Source organism: Festucalex cinctus, chromosome 14, assembly GCF_051991245.1.
Source record: "Festucalex cinctus isolate MCC-2025b chromosome 14, RoL_Fcin_1.0, whole genome shotgun sequence".
Classification (NCBI taxonomy): Eukaryota; Metazoa; Chordata; class Actinopteri; order Syngnathiformes; family Syngnathidae; genus Festucalex; species Festucalex cinctus.
Window position 1 is genome coordinate 8,535,257 of NC_135424.1, and position 27,513 is coordinate 8,562,769.

At 39.7% G+C, this 27,513-nt stretch overlaps 5 protein-coding genes across 9 annotated transcripts; 3 read left to right on the forward strand and 2 right to left on the reverse strand.

Moving 5' to 3' along the window:
* Positions 1-1,434: 1,434 nt before the first annotated feature.
* On the reverse strand, positions 1,435-6,856 carry fbxo5 (F-box protein 5). Its single transcript, XM_077495563.1, has 8 exons — positions 6,767-6,856; positions 6,398-6,438; positions 5,818-5,885; positions 4,570-5,129; positions 4,147-4,317; positions 3,984-4,074; positions 3,263-3,478; positions 1,435-2,104 (listed from the first exon to the last, which is right to left on the reverse strand). Exons 4-8 carry the CDS (start codon positions 5,094-5,096, stop codon positions 1,856-1,858), a joined length of 1,254 nt encoding a protein of 417 aa, XP_077351689.1. The 5' UTR covers positions 5,097-5,129; positions 5,818-5,885; positions 6,398-6,438; positions 6,767-6,856; the 3' UTR covers positions 1,435-1,855.
* A 6-nt stretch (positions 6,857-6,862) lies between these two features.
* mtrf1l (mitochondrial translational release factor 1-like) lies at positions 6,863-10,294 on the forward strand. Of its 2 annotated transcripts, XM_077495562.1 has the most exons (9): positions 6,867-7,939; positions 7,999-8,072; positions 8,256-8,360; positions 8,594-8,672; positions 8,739-8,902; positions 9,094-9,211; positions 9,298-9,434; positions 9,631-9,706; positions 9,781-10,294. In XM_077495562.1, exons 1-9 carry the CDS (start codon positions 7,495-7,497, stop codon positions 9,831-9,833), a joined length of 1,251 nt encoding a protein of 416 aa, XP_077351688.1. In that variant the 5' UTR covers positions 6,867-7,494; the 3' UTR covers positions 9,834-10,294. The 2 variants fall into 2 exon arrangements, with proteins under 2 accessions (XP_077351687.1, XP_077351688.1); XM_077495561.1 differs by having other exon boundaries at positions 6,863-7,939; positions 9,631-10,294.
* Positions 10,295-10,613: 319 nt separating this feature from the next.
* Positions 10,614-18,745, forward strand: desi2 (desumoylating isopeptidase 2). Its single transcript, XM_077495191.1, has 5 exons — positions 10,614-11,194; positions 15,471-15,543; positions 15,620-15,713; positions 16,075-16,216; positions 17,511-18,745. The coding sequence occupies exons 1-5, from the start codon at positions 11,156-11,158 to the stop codon at positions 17,763-17,765; spliced, it is 603 nt and encodes a 200-aa protein (XP_077351317.1). The 5' UTR covers positions 10,614-11,155; the 3' UTR covers positions 17,766-18,745.
* A 235-nt stretch (positions 18,746-18,980) lies between these two features.
* LOC144001139 (cytochrome P450 3A56-like) lies at positions 18,981-24,801 on the reverse strand. 2 transcript variants are annotated; one of them, XM_077495190.1, is made up of 13 exons: positions 24,747-24,801; positions 24,427-24,520; positions 24,275-24,327; positions 24,057-24,156; positions 23,441-23,554; positions 22,758-22,843; positions 22,280-22,422; positions 22,078-22,202; positions 21,753-21,837; positions 21,520-21,680; positions 20,306-20,532; positions 19,377-19,539; positions 18,981-19,293 (listed from the first exon to the last, which is right to left on the reverse strand). In XM_077495190.1, the coding sequence occupies exons 2-13, from the start codon at positions 24,442-24,444 to the stop codon at positions 19,222-19,224; spliced, it is 1,347 nt and encodes a 448-aa protein (XP_077351316.1). In that variant the 5' UTR covers positions 24,445-24,520; positions 24,747-24,801; the 3' UTR covers positions 18,981-19,221. The 2 variants fall into 2 exon arrangements, with proteins under 2 accessions (XP_077351316.1, XP_077351315.1); XM_077495189.1 differs by having other exon boundaries at positions 24,623-24,770.
* mrpl57 (mitochondrial ribosomal protein L57) lies at positions 24,247-26,739 on the forward strand. Of its 3 annotated transcripts, none has more exons than XM_077495194.1 (2): positions 24,247-24,378; positions 26,236-26,739. In XM_077495194.1, the coding sequence occupies exon 2, from the start codon at positions 26,253-26,255 to the stop codon at positions 26,562-26,564; it is 312 nt and encodes a 103-aa protein (XP_077351320.1). In that variant the 5' UTR covers positions 24,247-24,378; positions 26,236-26,252; the 3' UTR covers positions 26,565-26,739. The 3 variants fall into 3 exon arrangements, with proteins under 3 accessions (XP_077351320.1, XP_077351319.1, XP_077351318.1); XM_077495193.1 differs by lacking the exon at positions 24,247-24,378 and adding an exon at positions 24,966-25,113; XM_077495192.1 differs by lacking the exon at positions 24,247-24,378 and adding an exon at positions 25,384-25,525.
* Positions 26,740-27,513: the final 774 nt, after the last annotated feature.

Genomic DNA, 27,513 nt, shown 5'->3' on the forward strand with positions numbered 1-27,513 from the left:
TCATAACCTCTGTCTGCATGTGTTGCAAGTTGTTTAAAAAAAAATTACAATTACTGCAACTGTCGACGAGTCTGCTACTTGGCTTGTGGAGATTGAGTGCAGAATGTTTGGGGGCGGGCCTATTTATTAGCACACACATGGGTCAGTTGCTGTGTGTCAGCGCAGCAGACGATCAATAGCACGGGCAGATAAATGATCCCGAGTTGCAGAGGGACTAAAAGGCCACACTGGCAATTCATCAGCAGCCTCCGCTCTGAGATTAACAATGCTGACGTTTTTGAAGTTAAAAAACAAAAGTAACTTTAGAAGTACAAGACAAGAAGTAAAATCCTCCCAGACCAAATACTCATAATATATGAAGATTTTTTTTTTTTTTTTTTCATTCACTTAGTCTTCTTGGCAGGACTTTATAAGATCTCAAATGGGCCCTAATAAAATGTATTTACATTTTAAAAACATAATATTGGATAAATAAGTATACTTTACAACAGAATAAAGGGTTTAAAAAACAAATAAACTATTAATACATAGTTCTGAATAACATGGGAAAAACAATTGGCATTAATTACCTAATGATAATTATGTATGTTTCACTCCTCTATCAGCTTTTTTTTTTAATTATTATATATATATATATATTTTTTTTAATGAAAAGAATACCACCCATCAATTTTCTATAGCTACATTTAGCTGAGCTGGAGCAGGACCTGAGCTGAGATTCAAACCCAGAAAATTAGAACTGTGAGGCAGAACGTGCTCATCACATCCACGTTACCTCAACTTTACAGTGGAATAAAAATAGTACTATGTTTAGCATTTGTTTTATGTACATGCTTTTTTTTTTTAAATGTTAATTTTCCACGTGAACCTCAAGGAACAACTTTGATACTGTTTAATATTGACGGTTGCAAGGGAACACTACCATCTAGTGGAAAGAAGTTAAAAAGACATTTATTGACGGTTAAGTGCAGTACAGCAGGTCAACTATCAGAAATTAAACTACTTCAATCTGTTTACAGTATACTTACAGTAAGACTTGTTTTGGTTGGAAGTCGATGGCTCATTGTTCTTAAAACAATATGTAAACACCACAAATGCTCAAAACGTAACAAACATTTCCTCACTTCTTACTTTGTTTCTTTACATAGGTTTAAATAACTTTATAAATAGGCTACTCTAAAAAAATAAATAAAATTACTTACCACCTTTTCATGATGCACCCCAAATGGAAGTGAAGATTTTTTACTCCACCTATAAAATTGAACGTTATTTGACTCTTACCTAAACTAAAACCCTTTTGTTTACCTCTACATACCAAATTTTAATGTAGTTGAAGCCCAGTATGTATAGTAGTTTGAATTTTGCCAATATGCTTGACTCTAACATGCCAGGTTTCACACAAACTTCAAGCACAATGATACACTGAGGCAAACCTGAAGTTTTATAAAAACATTTATAAGGAAATGTCAATACAAACAATACAGTAAATATGTACAACATTCTGAAATGAACATTTATTTAAAACAAACTTGGACCATATATAAAACAGGTAAATATTTACAACGGCTAAAACTACAGTAAAACATCCAACTTTAAAGTGTCAACATTTTCTTTCGCCGTGGTTTTGGTCAATATATTTTGTGCTCAACAACAACGTGAGCCTGAGTAACAATATCAACTGGCTGATTGTCCAGAATGCTTTTCAAGTGCTTCAGCTAATTCAGTCACGCCAACAGTGAAGGTGTGCTTCTAAAGCATCATTTTAAATAACGAACACATTCAGAAACCCACACTAACAACCCCTTTGAAATCCCTCCACTTTGGCTACAGCAGACGAAAGGCGATCCACCTTACGTCACAACCTCCGGATGTTCCTCTTGCTCTGCGCACTACGTGGTAGGACGGAGTAGGCACTGCCCGAGGTGGGGACGCGGGAGCGGCACGGCGCGCCGCCGTGGAAGGCCTCTCGGCAGCGCGTGCAGAAGTCAAAGTGGCAGGCGGGCCGCATGCACGTGGCTCGCTGGGCTCCGGGCGAGCACTTGGCGGGCGAGCCGCAGTGCACGCACTTTTCCAAAAACTCGTCTTGCTTCAGTGTGCTGGCGGCCTAAGGAGAGGGATGGAACAATGAAAAATTGACTTTCAGATTTACTCAGAGCCGCCAATCTACAGAAATTCACTTCCATGTCATCTGAAATCCGTATTTTTTACATTTTGTCAAGATCCACAGGCCGGTTATTGCAATGCATGATGTAATAGAATAAAAAGATTCGCATACTGTTCAATTGCACAACACAATCATTACTCTGTAACCATTATTGTTAATTATGGATTCAGTATTTGTTCTTGTAATGTATTTACTTGTGAAATGATGGGAGAAACATTTCACTGTGGCCATTTTGTTACATCTATAAGCAATTACAAACCGGCTGTGTGGGTGTTAATTCCTGGTAGATTTTCACTAGTCGCTGCACAGCTTGGATTCAGTGTATTGTTGTTATTTGGGATAGACCGATTCTCGGCCGGACGCGGCAGAGGACGATTTTTGTTTTAACCTGAAGGCCAGATTATCTGGTTAGCGATTTTGGGGTTTTCATCAGGAATTGTGAGATGTTCACAGACAGTTTTTTGTTAAACAGATTCGGAACATATTCAGACAATTTTTCACTGTGAAAATCTTTTGAAACGTTTACGAATCCTTACAAAACAAAATAAGAACTCCCTACACTTTTTAAATTTAAACAATAAATAAATCAAGAAATTATATTGAAATGTTATATTTATAAAAAAAAAATATATATTGACAGTAGAAATCTATTTACTTGCTTTTTCATTTTTATTTTATTTTTTTGTTTATTTAGCCTAACACATGCTAATCACCCTGGAAGCTCACTGCAGTTTTTGTTCTATTTTTTTTTTTACTAAACTGTTAATATACAGTAGTTAAAAAAAAAAAAAAAAAAGCCTCTTTGACTACTAATAATCTGTATCGGTACCGGCCTTTTGAAAAAAAAAAAAAAAAAAAAAAATCGGTCTATCACTAATTGTTATGTCACTAATGCAAGGCTGACACATGCATGATTTTTGGCCACAAGTTTGCCGTGCCATTTGGGGCACGAACTGGGATATGAGCTGTTCGTGAACTATTCGTGACAGTCGTGGCATGGCGCGCAATGCGCAATTAGGTCACTTAGTCCGAAACAGTAAACTTTTCATGTCAATACTTCTTGATTGTCTTATTTCAAATCCATTGCAAGAGACTGACCTTAATGTACTCGTTGAAGCGTGAACACTGCGAGGTAGATTGGCTCTTTTTCTGTTCGGAGGTATTCCGTCTGTTCACAGCAGCACTCAAAGAGGATGATGATGCTGATGGAGGGTGTGGAGATGCCATTTTCTGAATGCAGGATAGAACCCCCCGGGACGCAACCATGTTCCTCGTAAGATTGCAACTCTTTAGCTTCATAGAGCTTAATGACTCCTAAAGAGAGAAAGGCAGGTAGGAGTTTTACAGAAATTCTTTTTTGTCACACACACACAAAAAAAAATTGAACTCCATACAGTTGACAATCTTTTGTTTTGTGTGGAATTAAATAGTTAATATTACAGTAAAATGGCAATTCATTGATTAAATTGTGAAATATAAAGCTGAACTAAATAAGTCTGTTATATAAATTAACACGTACTATAAAAAGAGTCCAATTTTAACATCTCTTTCACCAATAAGTATGTATTTGAGCCATGTATGAAAAAAATTAAATAAAATAAACATAAATAAAAACTAAAACTAAATCGGAAATATGACTAACAAAACTGAATAATAGTAACTTTTATAATTGGATTTCAGTAAAAAACAAAAAAAGATACATCATCAGTTTATCTTTGTAATTACACCGTATTGAGTCCTAAAACAAATCTAGGGTTAGTATTTTAGCTGGAAAAAACTGTTACGACTAACACACAGAAGTATTTGTGCGTAAGCTAACCTGAAGCATCTTTTTAGCCTGCCGGCACCTTTTCTGAGCAGCCCTATCTTCACGTATGATCTTCCTCCACGTTCTGCTCACCTTCTTGCAACTGCGGAAGGTCAAACCAACTGTTGATTATCTCACAGAAACAATGCGCCAGAAATCATTTATGTGCATTTACCTGATGAGGTCCATGTCCCCCAGCAGGGACAGGATGTTGGCGAGGATGTGTCTCATATTCTTGGACAGGAGAGATGCGAACACATCCACGAACTCGAGGCCCATGCCGCGGCCTATCACCAGGTGCAGCTGATGATCCTTGGCCACCTTGGAGACGACGCTCCAGTCGTACCTGGGATGACAACAAAAACTATTAAACTTAGAATTACAGTGCTCATACATTTTTTTTCTTTTTTTAACAACCTCCACTATTTGCCTACATTGATACTATTGCCATTAGCTTGCGTGTTTACTTTTTTTATTAACGGGGTTGACGCTATTGTATATGTAGACTTTAAGTGGCATAACAAAGATATCAACTGTCCCAGTTGTCCAGATGAAGCCTTTGATGCACAAATGATTTGCTACCAATTCAGTCCCCTACCTCTTATTCAAGCTGTAACTCTTGGCGAGCTCTTGACACACTGACTGCTCGAACTTGATGATGGGCAGGTTGGAATTGTCGTACTGTTCACAGGGGGTGGAAGACCAGGAATAATTGAGTGGTTTCCGCGTGGGCGTGGAAGGGGCCCCCAAGTTCGCTGGGCAGCCAGAAACAACCTCATCATCACATTGAGGGGATTGTTTTGGTGTCACAGTAGGAGGTGGCAGGGGAAACAGGGTTTTCAGAGGATTTCCCCAAATGTGGTCTTCACCTTCATCAGTACGACTGTTATACAAGGAGAAGTAGCCACTGTCCTCCCTCGCCTCAACAGTCTTGTTCTCTTTGTCATGGGTCGCGCCGAGGGAGTTATGGGGGAACAACACTTTGGACACCTTATCAGTGGGGGGTTTGAGGGTGTCGGGGTCCTTGATGGGTGAATATTTTCCAAGGAGGCCCAAAGACTTCTCCGGAGAGCCTCTTTCCGCGTTTTTCTTGGCCTTGGCTATGTCGTATTGTGGGCACTTCATGTTGGCTTCCTAACAGTCAAACACACACTCATACTGCAGGCACAAGAGAGAGGGTTTAATTTCATGTTTTATCATCGCACATAATGCCACTTTATAATGCTCTGGTTAATAAGGAAGATTCACTTTTGCTTCACTTTCTGCGAGTGTGCTGCAACTCAGTGCAAGGGCTATATGACTCCTCAACTATTTGCCGCCTTTAACACCCCAAAATAACTACAATATATCAAAACACGTCATAGTATGTTGCATATTTTTAGGGTGTAAACGAAAGTTGACAAATCATTCAATTTTTCTGTATGCAGGCCTCAGAGGAAAAAGTTCACCCCTAGCATTGGCTGCATGCAAGCTAACATTAGCTACCCCAAACGTGGATTAATAGGCAAACAACAGCGCATCAATACTATGCTATTGTGGCAACAGGCATGGAAAGTAGTCGGACATCGTTTCGTTCCGGTTTCGACCGAATTGAGACCATTTGACGCGAAATAAATTTGGCGGGGCTCAGCCATTTCGGCGCTAGAATGACTGACTCATCCGTTACTCACAGATAAGTGGTTAAAAATACCATAACGCCCTAATAAATACATTCTACATGGGCAAAATCCACCACAAACTGGTTACACATTAGCGTGGAATACACTCAAACGTATTGATACTCTATATTTACGTTGCATTCTCTTGACAACTCGGTGGCAGTACAGTACGAATTAAAAAGACTCACCAGAATGTTTTTTTTTTCCCAGTTTCTGTATCGCTTCCGTCTTCTTTGTTGCTCAATTAGGTGAGCAGCTATGTTTTTTGGGGGGTATAAAAAGAAAGGAGACAGCAAACGTTTATAAAAGTCGTCCACTCATCGCCTCTCTATTTCGAATTCGGCGGCGAGAAGGCGCAAAAGCATTCAAAGAGAAGCGGGCAGTTCACCTTTTAAACCTCCGACCAATCAGCAGCAGAGACAGTGCGCGGGGGCGGAAATAGTAGAGGGGAGGAAAATGCACGCATGCGCGGTGAAGCGAGTTCAACCGGCGGCCAATCCAAAACTACGTTGTGGAAGCGAGCTACGTCAGCAGGCAAAATTTTGCCGTGAACAGAGTGACCTGTTGTTACCTTTTTTATTTTATTTTTTTATTATTATTATTTTTTAAATCTTTCGATATGATGACTTCTTTGAATATTAAACAAATATAACGGTCATGTCATTCGAAACAAAGACTAACAAATAAAGCGAAGACAGGGGGGGGGGGGGGGGGGATTAAGAAAAAAAATGATAGGAGAAAGGAGAATGATAGTGAGCTGCAGTTAACCTGCTTCAGGATTTGACTCTGATATGCCTCCGTTAGTTCTGCTGTTACACTCAAAAAAACAAGAGACAGAAGACATCACAATATTAGAGGATTCAAACTGGAATATTAAAAACAAAAACAAAAAAACACTCAACATTAATAACTATAAATCTGACCTGTCAACTAATGTGTACCATTTACCGACATGTTTTTCACCTTCCATGCACATTTGAATACATTTACATTAAAATGAAATTTAAGCAGTTTTTTTTTTAACTTTCCATCACTTCATTAAATACAAACCAAGAACCCTTATAGAAATTTTGTATATTCAACTACTAACTAAAACAACAATAAAGTCTAAAGTTAAACTCTAAATATTTAGCTTACCATATGTTGTATTTACGCAACAATTGGTTATTTCAAGCCTTGGCATGTGATAAGAGCCTCTTTGGATGAAACCAGTCTGCCTTGGTCACCGTGACGTCACCCAACGGTCACATGCTGTTTTGGTTGGCAAACCGAAACTGTTCGATTAACGGCCGACTTGGAGTTATCTCTGGTTCTATTTGTTTTTTTCTAATGACTATTTGTTGATGACCGAGGGCAACTGAACTATAACAGCGACAAGAACACATAATTTATTCATTCATTTACTTTTGTAGATACAAATTATTCGTTCTCGGCGACACATAATTATTAAGCCAAAAAAAATAAATAAAAAAAAACTGCCGTTTTTTTATTTTGCTCTTTTGCGCATGCGCTTAATATTCAACATGGCTGCGCCCTTCTACAAGGTGGTGTTTTGAATTTTAGAACGAAGCTGGTCAGTCTTTGGTTTCGTCTGACGGAAATTTGCATTATCGTTATAAATTATCATAACCTCCGGTAATTTATTAAAGTAAATTCAACATTCGGTTTTTTCTAGATTACTTGTTTATCTTCACAATTTGTTATACGTTAAGTGTGACAGTCGCAGCACGCCATTGACTTCTCTAATCTCTCTTTAGTTCTCAGATTAATTTGCAGCTTTTTTCGAAAACCGATTTCAGGTCATTTTTGAATGACCCGACGTTATTCTACCTTGCAAAGAATGCACAGAATCCTGATGGTAGCCTATGGACTGTTTCTGGTATGAAATAAAGAATTCAATCATGTTTTTCAGAAGAGCTATTCACCTTCTACCTAGAAAGGAGTCTGCCTTTAACTTGCTCATTTGTAGTTTTACAAATTATTCAAGTTTAATTAAAGATGTTAGGTTTAACAATCACTGTGTCAGAACCACAAGGACTTTTCACACTGCCTGGCATCTGAAGGTGGCCAAGTTATTATCCCTCGATGAACTGTTCTCCAAGAGGTCCCTGTTGGACTACCTGAAAAAGATGGACTCTGAATATAGGGACTGTTTGAGAGCAATCAACAGCAATGAGCAGGAGCAGAACAGTGCTGAGGAAATAAGGACCAAGAGGACCAAAGTGTCCCTTCTTGCTCCCCTCATTCAGACAATCAGGGAATTGGACATCAGACAGAAGGAGATGATCGAATCGGAGGTGCTTCTCAACGGTGAGACCAACTTTTCTGGAAGTAAGGAAGCCATTGTTTGATTATGGGTGTTCCCACAGATGAAGAGCTACGAGAACTGGCTGAGCAGGAGAGGGAAGCCTGTTTGCAAAACATCCATGACCTGAGGCAGAAGGTAGCAGTCAACACTTTTTTTTTTTTTTTAAGCATAAAAACCTGTTTTTGATTCCTTAGTTATTTATTTTGTTTATTTGCAACTTCATTTCTACTTTTTATGATTTAGGGGTTCTGGAACGTAACCCCCATGCATGAGTGCTGTTTGGTTGCGTTTTAATTCACTTTCCCCCCACCTTTTCAGATATTAGATCTTTTGATTACGGAGGAAGAGGATGATCTGAGCGATGTCGTGCTGGAAGTAACAGCAGGAGTTGGCGGACAGGAGGCCATGTTGTTCACTGCTGAGGTATATAATACATATTGTATTGTATATTGTATACATAGGGCCTATGCAGCATTATTCTGAATGCCCTGGGCAGATTATGATAACATGGCTGTGAAGTCTGGTTGGAAAAAAAAAACAACAACAGCTAATGTCTAATTGTCCATGCATATGTGCAAATAGAGTTTAATGGCTAAGTATGATGATTATGGGATCAAGTTTCATAATACTAACATTTTTTTTCCCCCCAATCAAAGCTGTTTGACATGTATGAGGGCTTTGCGGTGCACAATGGCTGGTCCTTTGATGTCTTGGAACACATGAATAGTGACATAGGTGAGTCAGTGGACACATAAATGAAAGAAGGCTCACAAAATAATTGATCATTGTGTTCGTCACCAGGTGGATTACGTCATGCCTCGGCGAGCATCAGCGGCCGTCAGAGCTACAAAAGGATGAAGTTCGAAGGCGGCGTTCACCGTGTCCAGCGGGTTCCCAAGACGGAAAAGCAGGGCCGCATGCACACCAGCACCATGACTGTGGTCGTGCTACCGCAACCCACTGAGGTAGAAGCCTGTTGTGTGTCAAACAGGAAGATTATAGTATTTATTTTTAGACACAAATTTTAGGTTATGCATAAAATATTGAAAGTATTGTTTTAAAATACTTAAATTATTAATGTAATTTAACAATTAGTGTTTGACTGTGGCTTCATTTGTATGTCATCAACCTGGCTCTCTGTTGTGTTTCTCTTCAGATCTCCTTCACGATAAACCCAAGGGACCTAAGGATCGAAACGAAGCGGGCAAGCGGCGCCGGGGGTCAACACGTCAACACCACGGACAGCGCTGTCAGAATTGTACATCTGCCCACTGGTACAGTAACGCACCCTGCAGCTTTGGCCCTTGACAAGATATGAATTATCCATCCCAACCGTAGTGCTTCTTTTTGCGTTTCCAAGGTGTTGTGGCCGAGTGCCAGCAGGAGCGGTCTCAGATAAAGAACAAGGAGAAGGCCATGAAACTTCTGCGGGCAAAACTCTACAAGATGAAGCTGGAGGAGGAGACTAGTAAGCGCTACAATCAGCGCAAAGTGCAGGTACATATTATGCCTGAAGTATGACAAACAAACTAAAGCTGGACTAATTTGGATTTCAGCAGTTTACTCAAAAGAACTTGAATCATGTATTATTTTGGCGATTTTAGCTGGCAGCTAATGAAAAAAAAATGGATATAAGCAATTAACTTTTCTACAGTATTCAGATGCACTCATCTTCTCCATGTCTTTCCCACAGATCGGCACCAAAGGCAGGTCCGAGAAAATCCGAACGTACAACTTTGCCCAAGATCGCATCACGGACCACCGAATCGGTATGACGCTGCACGATGTCAAGACGTTTCTGCTTGGAGAGGATCTGCTGGATAAGTTGAACACCTCCCTACAGGAATTCTCAAACCAGGAGGAGCTCATCGAACTGCTGGAGCAAAACGGCTTTGAGGAAGGATGATCATGTATTTGGAACAATTGTCTTTCTGAAATCAGTGCTTCAACTTCACTTTTAAAGCTGCGGGTATTAATGTTCTGCTCCTACACTCATCTATAAGCAATTTTAATGCTACATTGGAGTTCAACTGTGTGAATTTACTGTTTTCAAGCCCTGAAAGTTAGTGACATTGGTAAGCTGCAGCATATTGACCATTCCAAAAATTTCATTCTGGAACCTACTGGGGAAAAAGGGTCTTATTAGCTACTCAAGCTTATTTTAGGATATCAGTATATATCAGTATGTGACTTTGGTGCATTCCTAAAAGGGCCTTTTCCATTTTGCTCTGGAAATAATGTCAATTTCAGCCGAGAAATCATTCAAATGACAATGGAAAGACAAGTAAGAAATATAGTTAAGCCAACTCAAATTACCGTATATTACATTGCTGTCTAATAAAAGCATATTCAGTGTCTCCATTTTATTATTTTTTTAATGCAAAAAACGATTCAAAATACATTTTCCTTGTGTAGTGTGGTAAATTGCGATTTTTTTTCTTTCACATTTTGCATTTTATTTGTCCACGTTTGGCAACAAACACCTACCAAGCCAAATTAGTTCGTGAAATAAACAAACGGGGAGGGGGTGGAGGGTGGTATGGTTTGGGGAGGTCTCCTTTTCTTTCATAAAGCGTTCGTCGATGTGTTTGTTGTGGAATAGTTGCTTTAGTTAATCAACTACAGTACCCAGAATTCCCCGCAACGTCCCAAAGACGACTAATCGATTGCGGCGCTCATCGCTCGTCACGCTCGATCGTGAGCTCTCCTCGCCCACTCTCACTCAAGGTCCAAATTTTCCCTTCCCACAGACTCCTCTTCCTTTCCTGTTTCGTTCTTCGTCTCCCCTATGCTAGCTGGAGTAGCTTTCGCTTCGGTGAGACATTACGTCATTTTACGAAGCGTTTTATATGTCGTTTAATTACCTCGCGAAAACTCATTTTCCCCCGAGCTAAAGGAGGTTTAAAGTTAAGCCCTTTGTCGGCGAATTTACGTTATCGGAGCTGCTTTCTCGTGGTTTTGATGAACACCGGGCTTGACAAAAGCCTGGCTGTCAGATGGTGGACGCCACGCAGCCGATGAAGCGTTTCCCTCTCCCGATCGTTTGTGGCAAAAGTGTTGAAGTTTGACGAGTGGGGGTTCACGGTTATTTTTGGAGCCTCTCGCGCTGGGAGGAAGGAGGAAGAAGTCGGGGGTGAGTGGAGGAGGAGGAGGTCGAGGACCCCGCCGAAGAAGCACCACCACCGGGTTGCCTAGTGGAGGAGAACGCTACTAGTGTGATGGCAAACGAGCCGATCATCCTAAATGTCTACGATATGGTAGGTTAACTAATTTGCACGAAAAAGTATTATGAACTACAGATATTTTCTAAATATATTACAGTACAATAATCCTCTGTCTGATTAATAATTTGGTGAGTGGCCCTGACGTGTATTTTTCACGTTTTACACCACGCCTTTTGAGGTGAAAACAAATATCAGTAAATTAATTAGTTCAACCGTTCTTATCCTGTTGTTCAAGAGTCACGCATCACCCTTCAAAGGCCAACAAAGATACTGTTCTTAAGAAACCTGTGCAGATGTGACTGGTGGGACACAGACAGTGATCGCTTCTGTTACTCCTTTGAGATTCCCTATGATGACCCTTTAAAGCCCAACAACTAAATGTTTCTGCATGCTGGAACTTGTGGAAAATGTGGTGGAAACGTTGACAGTTCTGGGGACTGTTTCAGTCACCTTCTTGAACACTGTCACATACGAATAACACATACAAGCAGAGCATACAACAATTAAGGCATAATATTCTGCTTGCTCTGTGGGAATAATGGATATTACAGTATTCATCGTATAAGGGTTAGTCCGGATCCCGAGGAAGAAACAAAAATTGTGAAAATGTGTGAATGGTGCTTTCGACACACAGTGACCTCAAAGTTTTAGTAAGCCACCAGTGTTTCCTCATAGCAGAAGCGTCTTTACGACCGGGTGACACTGGCAGAGTCACCCCGTTGTCATCATACAAAGGAGGCAGGGGGTGAGTCAGACTCAAGTATTGATGAATCATTGATTGACACATCGGTGGACTCTTCCGCAGGAGGCCTTTGTTGAGAGGCTTCAGAATGGCCCTTATGCCTGCTATTTCACTTGCTAACAAGGTTGTTGGTGTCACAGTCACACACTCGAGTCTCGCGTGTAGTGTACCTGGATTCATATTTGGATTTTTCAGTACAGTATAGAGGCACACAGCCGCTCTCACATGGGTTAATTTTTTTGTTTTTGTTTCGTGTTATCAATAGCGCGTTGCCATAAAATATAAAATCATCATAAAACACTAAAAACGAATGTGTAAAAAAACAAAAAACAAAACAAAACAGGTACTGACTGTATAGCTCAGGTTGGTCGTTAACCTTACGTTAAGTTCACCTACATTTTTTTTTTCCCTATTTCGCTCAAGCAGCAGTGTATCTAAATTTTGGCACGCTACACACAAAGCAAAACACGTATTTGTAATGGTATCTAACCAATGTGAATATCAAGGCAGTCTGAAACAACGTTCAGTGTCTTTTAAATGGGATCTACAGATGGTAGAAAAACAATTGCAAATATCATGTATTCATATTTTTAAAGCACAATAATTCAATGTTCAGTTACTTTCACTGCAGCCTGCTTCCTTTTTCTTGAAAAAAAAGACACTATCAAGTTTGCACTTTGCTTAAAAAAAAGAAAAAAAAAAAGAAGAAGACTTCAAACGCCACCCTCGCCCCTCCTTTCACTTCCTCTTGGTCTGTCATGTGCGAATGTTTGCTACTAGTGCGGGAATGAGGAATGTGGCATTAAGGACAACAAACCATTTATCCACACTTTGTGTCCATATCAGGCTAACACTACGTGGCCAAAGCAATTTGACTCAAATAGTTGGTGAAAGGCCACATGATATACAGTGTGAGCACCACAGTTTAAACATTTCTAAAAGCTCCTGATATTCAATATCCTAGTAGTATGCAGAATTATGAACGTAAACTGTAAATAAATGCTCAAACCGCTTTTATTTGTTGTCCTTGAAGTTGATAGTCGGTCTATGTACTCGAAAATACTTTCTAGTACAATTGCTTTTCATTGACATTGCTGTTGTTTACAATTTAATGATATGGAATTTTATACAATATTTAGTCTCAGGAATACACTTCAGATGAGACGGTGCATCTTGCAGTGCACTGTGGCGCTTCCAGGAGAAGTATCTCCTCAAAATGGCTCATTCATCTATCCATTGAAGGATCAATAGTGTCACATGACTTTCAGGATCATCACACCAAGAGAGAAGCCCACCGAAAAAGCGCGTCCATCCCCCGCTGCCGCCGCCGGCCTGCCTGTCTCGGTTAAGTGCATTTCCTGTTTGGCTCTGTGAGTGCTGTAGTGCAGCGTCTCTTATCCTTTATTGAGCCAGGGAACATATTTTATATTGCAAAAGTGCCACAGAACATGACACAAATGTAAAAAAAAATTAAAAATAAAATAAAAAATAAAAAACAAAAAAAACGTAAATACAGTGGGAGCTTGATTTATGAGCATGTATGTGTATTATGTACATTAAATTCCAAATATTTACTTTTTAATGTAAAATGACATTTCCACATTTTCCGTTGCAAAAAAAAAAAAAAAAGACGCACACACACATTGTGCCACGCAGGCAGCAGGTTTTAACAAGCTCCGAGATAAGACTCTTATGTCATCACAAGTGCGAGGTGGATACAAGCAGCATTTCTTTTGTCGTCACGTCGTGTCGCCAGGGCTACAAATGTGCTTCCTACAGATGGCTACATATTCAAATACTTCACAGTTAAAGCGTGGCATAAGCATGAGCGTTTATGTAATTTGACATCAAAGTAATTTTTCCATTATGTTTGAACCGCATAGACAAGATGTCACGTTGCGCTTTTTAAAATTTTCATTCAAAGCATTTTCATATGACTGCAGCTGAACTCGTGAATATTCTCAAGACTACAAATTTAATGGTGGGATGCAGCTATGAAAAATACTCTCACAATCACTTTTGTTTATATTGTGTTTTTACGTGAACCTATCAGCCGTTATTTGCTGACATTCTTGTCTAGTCACTTTTTTTGTGCTATTGCAATACACGTATACTTTGGCGCCATCTGTGAAATATTTTTTGTTGTTCTGGTAGACTCACTGATTGTACTTTTCATCTGTGTTTGAGATTAAAACATGTAAATCCACCTTGTGAAATGAATAGTGAACGTTTATTTCTGCTTCTCTAAAGATGAAGATACGAAAATTGATAATGTGGTAGATAGACTTTGCTATTACAATTTGCCTCCGAACATTTCTTATTGCGTAAATGATAAAAGGTGACTTTACTGACTTAACGGTTATACTGTTTATGTAAATTACTCTTGTGCATATTTGTTTGCCAATGTGTGATGTCACTCCAGTTTGTGCTAGCATCTTATTTCGGCTCGTATGCTGTATAATACTTTTGCTTAGCCTCATGTGAAGATAGGAGTTATGGTGTTTATGCAGTCAACCCCCAAAAAATCTTTCCAAGAATATGTTCTATGTAGCTAATCTAAACACGGTATTCTGATAAATATTGCATTTGTGGTATATGAGTTAAACAGCAAAATACACCCGCTTTTATCTATCTCAATGGCGGCCATTTTGACACTTGCTGAAAATGACGTCATTGCCCAGGTAATGACCAATCAGGGCTGAGCCACAGCAAGTGGAAACATAAAATACTGGTTAATTTTGATGCTTAAAGGGATCGTTCGGCTTTTTTAACATGAATCTCAATTTCATCCTCACCTCCCGTGTGTGCGATCAGCACTGACTTACCCCTGACAGCGTTCGGTGACACCAGTTCTGGTCCGGCGTTGGACGAGAGGAAAATAGTCCAGCAAACTGGCTGGGGTCTCGGAAATAAAGCGTTTTTCTTCTAAAAACTATTTGTTTTCAAAAGCGTGATACGTTTCCATCACAATACTCTTTCCTGAATAAAGTCAGACGCCATTACCGCCAGCCACTACTTTTCTGTTCGTTCGTATCACTGCGCGGCGCCCTGTAGAGCGCTAACCGACGCACTGCAGCCAGCTAGCTGATACTTCCGCCTGAAGTTGTTTGCCTTTTATTCTACAAAAGCAATATTATTCAGAATGCCATGTTAGGACCTTTTAAGTGCTTTGCCTCCATCTTGTGGCATCCGTACGCTATTACAATCCCTTTTATTGGTGCCGTCAACTTAATAGATTCCTGCGAAGTGGGGTGGGGTTATATGAAGTAGCAGTTATTGGGCCAACATTGAAAAATATGATCACCAGTCACCATATGAAGTACAGTCATGAATTAAGCTTGTTTTTTAGTTGTTTTTTTTGCTTTATTTTTCATTTGTGATTTTTGTAGTAATTAAAGAAGAGTGTCAATATTATGGAAACCTAATTGTTGTACACCTCTGAATCCATACAGGAAAAACAAATACTTGTAGTACTTATCTACTTGAATTTTTTTATTTTTTTTTGTATTAGCAAACCACAACATAACAGTGGGATTTTGTCTAATCTGTGTGTGTGTGCTCCCTCAGTATTGGATCAACGAATTTACCAGCACACTCGGCATTGGTGTCTTCCACTCAGGGATCGAGATCTACGGCCGAGGTGAGCTCATCTCATCACGTCATGCCTCGCCACTGAAAGCCTTTCTCAACGTGTGTGTGTGTGTGTGTTCTATTAGAGTTTGCCTATGGGGGACACCCATACCCCTTCTCAGGGATCTTTGAGATCACGCCAGGCGACGCCACCGAGCTGGGCGACACCTTTAAATTCAAGTAAGTCGTTTAAAATGCCTTTCCCCGTTCTCATTATCAGCCCACATTGTGTGTGCATGCATGCGTGTCCCATTACTTCTGCTCTAATTGATGTTCCCTGCGGTGTTTGACAGACAGAGCCGCAGTAATCAAATAAATACAGTGTGGGACTGACACTTCTAGGGGAAAATTTGCTGTTGAAATCATACAAAATGTCCAAGTTTTAAAACCTGCATGTCTAATGAGCTCTTAGTTAAACTTGCGCTAAAGGATTAGTAATGCCTTTTGTTTTTTTACAATGGGATAAATTGTGCTTTGGTTCACCCTGGTATGTTTTACTGTCCGAGGATCGTTTTGAGCGTGCATGATGATGTGTGTGCAGAGAAGCCATCGTCCTGGGAAGCACCGACTTCACCGAGGACGACGTGGAGCGTATCATGGAGGAAATGGGCAAGGAGTACAAAGGCAACGCTTACCACCTCATGCACAAGAACTGTAACCACTTCTCCTCGGCGTTGTCAGAGGTACGCTGTGTTCACACTTTCTTTCCATTCCATGTAATTAGTACACTGCAGGAAAACAAGGGACTGCAAGCGCCGCTTGTTTGGTGGAGGTTCAACATAATCCTTAGTTTATAGATTTAAATCCAATGGAAATATAGTAGAACTCCGTTCTCACTCACCCCCTAAAGGTAACACGACAAAACATCCATGTATTGTGTTGCTTTTAAAGATTATTGGGGGGGAAATGCAAATGATTGCCTCACTTCTCCAATACAGCCACTGAAGTGTTCACTGTGTGTGCACGCGTGTGCAAGTGTGCGAGGGCTAAATCGGCTTATCCTGCTCTGACTAATGAGCAAGGGAGTCTTACAGTTAGTCCCAACACTGAGATGGGGATTAAAGTGTAACGATACGAGACCAGGCATGCACAGCCAGCTGGCATACACACACACCCAAACACACACGTACGTACACGCTCGGACGCTTCCGTTGTCGTAATGGAGAAGTGAGGCAATCGTTGGCCTTTTTTCCAATATTCTTTTTTTTTTTTTTTTTTTATTTTATTTTTTTTTTTTTTATTTTATTTTATATACACACTCACACACGCGGCCTACTTCTTGTAGGCCACACATACATGGGCCTCTCCCAGGCGGAGGATCGAACCCACGCCAACTGGCACCAAAGGCAAGTGACGGTTCCACTCCTCCACCTGGAGCCCCTTTTCCAATATTCTTTGAAAGCGCCTTGACGTAAGGTGATGTGACTGGACCTGTCGTGTTTTCTTTAAATGCACTTAGAAAAAAAATAATACAAATGTCAATTCTGTGACAGTTGCACTATTTGGATTTGGAATTCAATGCGTTACCTTAAAAAGTCACAGGCCAAAAAATAGCACTTTAAAAAAAGTCACATATACAGTACAGAAGTCATACGTACGTATTATTCCGCCCCCTGGTGGCCAAGGTGCAATGACCAGAAAGAAGCTCAATGCCCACTAAATTATCATGTACATGTTGATGTGTAATCATCACATTCTATTTTTTGTAGAGATATTTCTATTAGTTTAACATTTTTTTCCACTTTTATGTGAACAAGAGTATGAAAAGTTAGAAAAAAAATCTTATTGTACATTTGATTGTACATGGAGAACAGATACAATTTGCAATTAGTTGGCATTTAACTATTGAACTAATGCGATTAATTCCAATGAAACTAATAGTGAAGATTGCTATGGTAATAATAATTCTAATAAAAAATGTCACAAATTAAACACGATCATATTGTTGTTCCGCTGCACATTCTTGTCATCATCCAGATCCTGTGTGGTCGCGAGATCCCGCGCTGGGTGAACCGCCTGGCCTACTTCAGCTCCTGCGTGCCCTTCCTACAGAGCTGCCTGCCCAAAGAGTGGCTGACGCCGGCCGCCCTGCAGTCCAGCGTCAGCCAGGAGCTGCACGCCGGCAGCGAGCCGGAGGAGGCCGAGGATGCCGTCGCCTCCGCCTCGCTGGCGGCCGTGGCGCCATCCTCGTCCTCGTCTTCAGCCTCCACCCGCCACCAACCGCGGCGGTAGAGAACCGGGCCCGACCTTGAGACATTTCACCGTGATGTCGCACGCACTTCTGGGTGGCAGAAACCTTTGCGTTTTTTTGATGCCACCGCGAGTAATGTTTACTCGACGGCGGCCATTTTGTTCGAAATGTAGTGCGCTGTGGGATTTTGGACAAATGCGGCAGAATGTGACAAAACTTGCTGGAGTAATATCCTTGCTTCCCACTCATTTTTTCTCATCTGCACTGAGACTGATGTGGCCAGGCGTCCACGGCAATCACGTTTGTCACAATTGTTTGCGACACCTGCTTGATTTATCCTTTCACACACACAGGTCCTGCTGGATTCTCTCTTATTTTTAGGAAATGTTTGTATCTGGCAGTGGGACCCCAAACACAAGTTTGTCATGGTTGCTCTTTTCTGCCACCCGGAAGTACCCCGTCGCCTATCGTTTACAAACATGAAACGGTCTATTTCCGGTTTTAACCTTCACCAGCCGCGTTAAGGACTCGACCAAGTAGGTTGAATGGTGCTTCTGCCTGTTGCAGGTAATCCGAGCCAAACGTCCCCATGTGGACCTTGTCATTTTTTTATTTTATTTTTTTTGGAAAGACTTGTAACCTTCCTCGGGTCCGTTTTATTGTTTCGAGGCCGAAGGAGAATGACTTGTTTTAGTAGCAACAACCTGCCGTGGTGCCTTCTAGCTGGCTCGCCAGGAAGAGCAACCCAATTTTTGTGGATTTTTGTTTATTTTTTAAGCACCAAACCCAGTGACGCCTCCTGATGTTTTACTAGTGTCTGATTTAATTGTCAGACTTGAATGAGACTTGGTTTCTGTTTTCTTTGATATACTCAGGACCATGAAAAGGTTTTGGTCATTATTTTTAAGCAAACACACAAAAATCGGGTTTGTTGCTTTTCAGCGCCTACGCTGCCAAGGAACACATGGTGGCTGTTTTGTATGAAAATGAAAGACATTACAGCTTTTGTTTACAAAAGTGAGTGCTGTTTTCTTGTTTGATATTAATCTTATGAGTTTTAGTAGTGGTTAAACATTACTAGCAAGACACTTATTCTGCTAGTGCACCTTAGTAGGTTCTGTGAAGGTTTATATTGTGGAGCCATGGTGTGCCTGATACGCACAATTTCAGCCTGGAATGGTCTGACGGTTGCATAAAATCCTTATGGCCAGTACACCCCTGCTGTAAAGAACACATGACTGCATTAACGTGACATGAAAGATTATAACAGTATGTTTATTTTAAATTTGCATATATAAATTGGATAAAGGAAAGGCAACAAGCAAAATAGTTATGCAGCTGTCAGCGCCCTCCATTGGCTGGTACATATACTGCAGCATGTGTCATTTCCCTCTTCTGTAATCATACACCACATAGCCTACAGATTGATTTGATGATTTTAATAGGGTAAAAAAAATAGTGACAACCAAATAGATTCAGACACACCTTTCTGGCCTCCTATTCTCTGGGCACAAACTTTAATTTGACTGGCTTGGTTGGCTGGAACTTCCAGTCAAACTCCAGAGGAAGCTAAGAAAAAAAAGAAAAAAAAAAAAAGATGGGCATTAGATGCATGAAAAGCAATGCGACTGACATGAGTCTCCGTGTCTTACGATGGTGTCCTTGCACGTCTCCACGTTGTATTTCTGAAGCAGGCGAACCAGGACCATCTTCACGGTGAGGAGAGCGTAGCGCATCCCCACACAGTTGCGAGGGCCCAGACCGAAGGGCATGTAGGCGTAGGGGTTCACCTCTTCGCCACTGTCTTTGCTGAACCTGCAATGTCAAGCCGAGAGATGGAAATATGTTTTCAAGACATAAAAGGCAATTGTCCAATTATGTGCCAAAGTAATTACAGATCTGGAAAGCCTTCATTGAGCAATTTAATTTGAGGTATGACACTATGGTTTGCTACATGGTGATTTTTTTTCCCTTAGTAGAAACATTTTGATTATAGACCTCGTTAGGATTGTGTGTGTGTTTTTTTTTTTTTAACTCATTCACTCCCAACCATTTTTACAGAAGCAATCCCGTTCGCTTCCGGCTGTTTTACTGGATTTTGACTGATATTGCAAGGCCCACAGAATATTGTGTTCTATTGCTATAAAAGCATGGAACCTACCAAAAGAAAGATTAAAGTCTCTTCTTTCATCAGGAAAAAAGGTATGTTTCTATCTGTTTCCGTTTTGCATCAATTAGCATTAGAAGAGAGCTAAGTTTCATCAATTTTCACAAATTATTTAAAATTGTAAGTAATTGAAAAAGCTTTTTTTCTACATGGCCCTGGTTCATCGCCTTTACTCTGCTGCCACCTGCTGGCCGTTTGTGTAATAACTACCATTTCTGCAACCGTTCTTTGCAGATGAGAGGCTGCATCAAAGCCTTCTGTATGCTCTAGCATAAAAAAACAACAACAAAAACGTATAAATCCGTCTTTGGGACACATAGAACATTAAAAAAAATGTATTTATACGTTATTGGGAGTAAATGAGTTACTATCTTATAACAAGTACTATACAGATCTAATGACCGTGTGGTTTACCTCTCTGGTCGGAAGTTATTGGGGTCCTTCCAATAGCGGGGGTCCTTGTGGATCACCGACACGGGAATGGTGACCAGGGTCCCCTCCGGAATGGTGAGACCGCCGACCTCGATGGTCTTTTTGCACATGCGCTCCAGCCGAGGCGCCGGCGGAATGATGCGCAATGACTCGTTAATCACGTTGTCCAGGTACTCCATACCCTGCAGTGTCTCGTATGAAATGGAACCCTTGGGGGAGGTAAAGAACACACACGTGATGATTCATGCATCCATGTCCTCAGTTGTTACATTGCAACATACACCACAATAGCCTGTTTGGACACTTTGAGATGGCATTATTTTTCTGACAATGAACACTTAGTTAGCCTCCAAAAAAAGGTGCTTTTAATTAAAATTAAGGGTGTCAAACTCTGTGTTAATTTTGAGTTAATTTAAGGTTCCTTTGCCACAAATTTTCTTAATGCGCGATTAATGACCGCCCCTTATGTGGAAAGTCTTGTACTGGGGGAATTCTAGTCGCAAGGCAGAAGACACGTCCATGTCAAAATTTAGCAGTAATATAACAATAATGCATATCTTTGTGGAGACTGGGGTTAAGTTTACAATTTTACAAATGTGCAGAATTTCACAAGTTACTTTATGTTGAAGATTAGATAGGTCTTAATGAGAAAAGAAAAATGCACAGAGCTGTCACCGTCTTACAAATGCAATTATGCCATCAGGTGGCAGTAAAATGACCAACACAAACCAATATCACTTATACTTTAAAGTACATCTTTTTTCATTTTAATTCAATTTTATGAATTATTATAAAAATTATCCCGCCTGGTATGGAAACTTAGAAAGACATATTCTATTGTACGTTTGGAACATACTATTGAAGTCATGCAATTAATTATGATTAAAAATTTTAAAAATTGCCTGACATCCCTAAAAATAAATAATAATAAAATTATGGTTTAAGAAATTAATAACATTACAGGAATAACACAAAATGTTATCAGAATAATATAGTAATATGTAAAATAATAATGTTAGTCATAAAATTTTCCCCCAAAAAATAAAGATTAGAATAAGGTCATATAGTTCAAAAATGAAGTTGTTCATTTGTGAAAAATTAGGAGACTAAAAATCATAAATCAACGAGAAACTAGATTAATCTTTATGCTGCGAGAATTACATTTTCAAATTTTGAAAATAATTAGTGTACCGTACATCTTTGGGAACGTTAGCGTCAATTTCCTCTTGCAGGGTCCTCATGGCTTCCGGGTGGGTGACGACGTTGTACAGGATATACGTGAGAGTGGTGGCGGTGGTCTCAAAGCCCCCAAAGATGAAAATGAACGCTTGCGACAGGATCTCCTTTTCCGTCAAACCTACAGCAAACAAAAGTCACGCCCATGTGAAACTCATTCAAACCTCAACGTGAATTTGTGGATGATTCGTACCTTTACTCGGCTGCTCGAGTTCGTTCTTTACGGCCGAGTCTGGTATTTCGTGCTGGATCATCACTTGCAGGAAGTCTGCGTGACTCTGCAGAAACATATTTATTATTTCCCAATATCTATCTGGCAAACTACGTCAATGTATTGGTAGAGCCAGTATCAGAAAGATCAAAAGTTCAGTTTTTAATCATTTTGTATAATATAATTTATCAATCATAGGGTAGGGCGTTATGTCACTGGTGCCCAGCTATGTGACTCACGATACCACCACACTTACAAGGAAGTCAGAATGTTGTGATAAAAAAAAAAAAAAAAAAAAGTTGTTTACCGTTTGCTCTGTGTGATGCTGGTCCTTAAACCTCTTAATGATGCCAAAGAAAAAGTTGGTGCTGGCTTTGGGCATAAAGTCCACGTTCAGCAACTTGCACAGCTTGCTAAAAACAGGAAAAAGCACTGCAAAAGGAGAGCATGGGTATATGACATGTTCATACACTAGAAAGTTCATCACTAGCATTGTGTACTCTACATACGCAGTAACATTATGGGCCAAAATTTGAAGTTCATAATTTTCTTCAGGTGAAGAACGAGGGGTTCGTCCGGCCGGTTGATGGAGTCGGTGTCCACGCTGAAGGAGGCGCTGGTCACCACGTCCAAACTGTATGGGCCGAAGAATCTGCAGCGCACAAAAACACGTTTATTTGTTTGGTGATCAGGTAACAATTTGACAGAAAAAAAAAATGTAACATTCAGAGAAAAAGCTGTAATGGTACAACAATGAATTTGTAAAGCTAAGTTGTAAAGTTTGAGAAAAGTGTTCTATTTTGGCCAAAAAAAAAAAAAAAAAAGAGTCAATGTTCATAAAATTAATAAAAAATGCGTGGGTAAAATGGTTAAGTTGTGAGAACAGTTGTTACAGAAACAGTCTTTGAAAAAGAGAGAAAGAAAACTATGTCAGGACAATCAAGTTGTAAAGTAGGTCAAATCAAACAATGGGTCTTTGATACACACTGTTTGATGTCCACAGATTCATTCAGGTCCTTTTTGGCCAGACTGTCGACCAGTCGCTCCGTGCAACGAGTGACCAGGGAGAACACCTTCAAAAAAATAAAAAAATAAAAAATAAAAAGACATCCTTGTTAATTACAGTTAAGAAAAATATGTTTTTTTTACATCTTAATACCTGAAGATGTATAGCTTTAATTTACAAACTATAGCTTTATCATCAGAATTTTAGTAATGTGTCGTCGTAATTTTGCCTCTCATAACAATACAATGTAAATTTTTAGAAGTTTTCCCTTGAAATGCTATGACAAATTGTTACATTACATTTTTATATATTATACATATGATTAGTCGTGCAACTTTTGAGTTTGTTCTTGTAACAGTTACTAAATTCAGGCAACTTTATAATATCTTCCTGGTATCACTATGGCTTTAGTCTCTCTCGCTTTATATTTTTTGCAGGGTAGTACTGTGCCTTTTAGTCAAATAACATTATGAATTTCCCCCCAGCAATATTTATTACAAAGTTAACTTTACATTGCCTTTCTTGTAACACTCTGGCAGTATTCTTGTAACATCGCAACCTGATCCTGATTCTTACAACATTACATATTTTTGTCTCCAAATGTTTTGTTGATGCACAAAAATGGAGTAGTAAAATTTTGTATCCAGTATGACATCATCGGTACCTGCTTCAGTCTCCCACTGGTGAAGCATGGTGAGACGGAGCTTCGGATCCTTTTCCACCTATCATCTTTCACGGCCGTGATTGCATCAGCCAACGATCCGAACACAAAGTCGTCCTATGAGGGAAATGTAACACCGTCAACATTCCTCACATATGTAGTTAATTCAAACATTATTATTGCAATGAAAAATCATAAGAAAAAGCAAATGAGTGACACAAAAAAGTGCAAAAACAAATCAAATCAATTAGATGTAAAAAAAACACACAAAAAATACATTAAATGTAAAAAATGGGAGTACTTAAACACGAAAGGCAAATAGATAATGATGTAAATGAGCAGTTCCTGAAATTAGTTATTATAATTAACTTTTTTTTTTTTAATCCAACTAGTCAATATAAATCCAAATGTTTTAATTTGTTTTTATATTGTTTTTATACACTACTAGTCTATGACTAAATAAGTTAAAGAAAAAATACTACTTTTGACTGAAATCGCTTTTGGGCTTCGGGGCATAAACTGGTGTTTAGTTGCCTTTCTGCCTTGAGCCAACTCTTAAGCTCTTTTTATTTTGTTGTTGTTGTGGTGGTGATGTTTCTTTCGTCCAGACGTGGCTCACCCTGCGGTTGGTGAACGCAGTGTAGCAATCTTTCACCAGCACCGCCTTGATGATTTCGGGATCCGTCACCATCAACACCGGAGTTCTGCCATCAAACAACCTACACGGAAACATAACATCATATTTCAGTGATTACAGTACTGTATATCCAATTAGTTAGTGTGATTATTTATCTAGTAGCATATATTGCGTCAGAGTAGTTGTGTAACATCACTTACCTCCACACGTCTCCATACTTGGTGTGACACTCCCAGTCAGCAGCAATTAAGCCCTACTTGGAATTCCGCCAGGAAAGATGTCACCAGATGAAGAGATTATATGGGTAAGAAAAAAGCAGTGAATCGTAAAATTTGCTGCATTTATTCCCCACCTTTTTAAAAATCCACATTGTGCCTGCGAAGGGAAGTGGCCGCGGTCCTGATATTCCCAACTTTTTGAAGTGTCCATAGGGCCACACACCATACCTACACAGCCCCCCAAACACATATATCACTCAATACAGATGAATAAAAACAAACAAAACTTTTAAAAATGTAATTAAAAAAAATAAATACGAGCATACTCACAACAGAAGCAAAGCGAAAAACAGAACTACTAAAGTCAAAGTTGTGGCCGAAAAAAACTCAAAGGAGAACATTGTACTCGTTGAAGAATCTAACTTAAATGCCTAAACAAGGAAGTGTAACGAACCCTTGATCCTCTCTTCAAAACGCGCAGGCAGGTCCAAGGATCAGATGACGTCACTGAACAATGACATCCGTTAAATTAAACCAAAATAAATTAAATATTTTGCACTTACCCACTATATTCAATTTATCTAAAATAAAAAAAATCTTTCATTTACCAAGAATTTTGTAGCTGTAATTTTATATATAAAATAAATATACACAAACGCCGTATCGATGAGGTTTGAGCACTCTGACTCGCCGTACCTATCACTGTGGCGCACGTTTGCCGTGTTTTGTGGAAGCGCTTCAAACTGTCTTCAAACTGAGTGTCGCTTTTTCTTTTCTTTCTTTTTTTTGACCTTGAACTGATTCTCTCATCGACTAATTAGGTTAGTTGCCAACGTTGGACCTATGAATCTAGTCCGAATGTCAAAACAAGGGGGTGTACGTGAACCGTTGAAACCTTCATCTGAACGCACAAGCAGGTTCCACTAATGATTATATCAGGGATTGCAGTCCGTAAAAACACCACACTTAAATGTATTTTCATAAAATAAAACTTTGAAACATTGTCTGTAGTCACATTGTGTCATTTCCAATCGTCACGGAAATAAAATAATAAAAAATGCTTACATTTAAGTTTGAGCTTTCTACCGTACCGTAGAACCACCCGGAAGTGGATGTTGGCCCTTTGACCACTACAGTTCATATTTGCGCATTTGGAGTTTTGAAACAATTTCAATTTGGCCCTTTCTAGTTTGTTGTCGGTTATTGAACTAATTCCGCTTACTAAGAAGTGAGGTAAGGGGAACATACTGCTCGTTGGATGTTATCAAATAAATTCATCTTGTTATCTGACCTACAATTGTGCTTGCTAGCCAGTTAGCGTTCTTTAACAACAACGTTTTATCGTGTCACTCAACTTAATTGAATCGTGTTGTTTTGTTTCCAGTTCCCTTTGGCTCATAAAGTTCGAGTGAGATGTATGCATTTAGATAAGAGGGAACAAAGAACGACAGGAATGCAATGCCTCACATGAAGGATTATGTACATTTTGTTTACGCAGCTCCCAAGCGTGCTTTGCAGCGCTCATTGTAAATAGTTGTAGTGACACAAGATAAACGTTGCCCCTGTTATGATTGTTGCTGTTATTTCTTTAAAGATTATAGAACAAATGAACATTGCCGCTGAATGTGCCAGGGTCACGTAACGTTGAATCCAGTAAGGCAGTAAGTGAGTGGAACGACTGCGCGTGAGTTGTGGATGATGACAGTGCATTGTTACAGCTGCACATAAAATAAATATTTGATTGTTAAATTTCAAACGATTGTATGCATAGAATTTAGTAGTATTTTTTTAGAATCAACAATTGTACTGGTTATACCATTGACTATTTGAGATCAAACTGTGCAACTGAGGCGGTTCAAGGTCCCACTGAACTTAAAATTAAAACAACAACAACAAAAAACAACTAAACATGCGTTGTACTTTTTCTGTGTGTGTTCCATCAGAAAAGTGAGTGACCACCATGTTCCTCACCCTGGCTCTGCTGCGTAAGGGCATCCCGGGCAAACAGTGGATCGGCAAATACCGACGCCCGCGGCCCGTCACGTGGCAGATGAAGCGCAACATGCTGAAGCACCTGGAGCGCGAAGCTGAGAACGAGTACTGGATCAGCCGACCCTACATGACGGTGGAGCAGGAGCCCGGACACGCCGCTGAGCGCCGGGCAATAAACTGGCTCAACATCAAGGAGACCAAGTCCAATAATTTCCCCAAGCACAAAACCGTCACAGATCACCTCTCTCACCTCGGCATCTCCAAGAACTGGTCATCGTAATGCTTTGGCTTGGACACGGAAATACTTTTCAACATGTCTTTGTGTTGGGAAGCTGAGCTGAAAACATCATGTGAAGCATAGATGTGGTTCAATATTTCAAATTTTTTTATTTGAAATGTATGTACGCCACATATGAATTATTGTTGTATATAAAAATCATTTGGGAAAAATGAAACTGGGTTTGTGAGTTCTGTTTTTTTAAGCCGTCCAGCTTTCTGGATACTTTTATTTAACAGTGGAGATAATTTACATAATGCCGCCCACACACTTTCGCCACCAATGACTGCTGCTGCTGCATCGTTCACTGTAAAATTAACAAAGAAAATCACATTCACTTCTCAGATAAAAAAAAAAAAAAAAAAAAAGGCGTGACTGCAAATGGAAGGAAAAAGCGCAGAATACAGGGATACATGACAAGTTAAATAGCTTGATCTAATTTAGATACTTCTTAATTTACAGTTATTATTTGAGCTATTAGTTGTTCTCAGGGGTTCCTGATTGTGTACAAATGTTGATGTGGTCCTCTTGCCATCTTGTTGGAATTTTCCCTTTGAGGTGGGTGGCAATTATTCGCAGTCGGACTCGGTCTCCAACTTCCGTCAATAGCGGGGGTTCAGTGTATTGCAATTCTTAATCTTTTACGTTGTAACCATCTAAATGGGAGCTTCAAAGTATTTCAATGTAATTATGATTTATTATTTTTTAAATATGTTTGGGCCTATAGATATCCTCATGGAGATGCTTTGCCAGGTGTTTGTTGCAGTTTCATTCAAAAAGTCTTGATTGTTATATTTCAAATAAATATCTTACTCTTGTCCAAATACTTCTGAGCATATCTATAGATATATAACTGAATGTGCTATGTTGGAACAGCAGACTCTGACTACCGCTACGAGGTAGACGTGTGAACATCTTCAGAGTAGACTAAAGTTTGTTTCTTGAATTATTA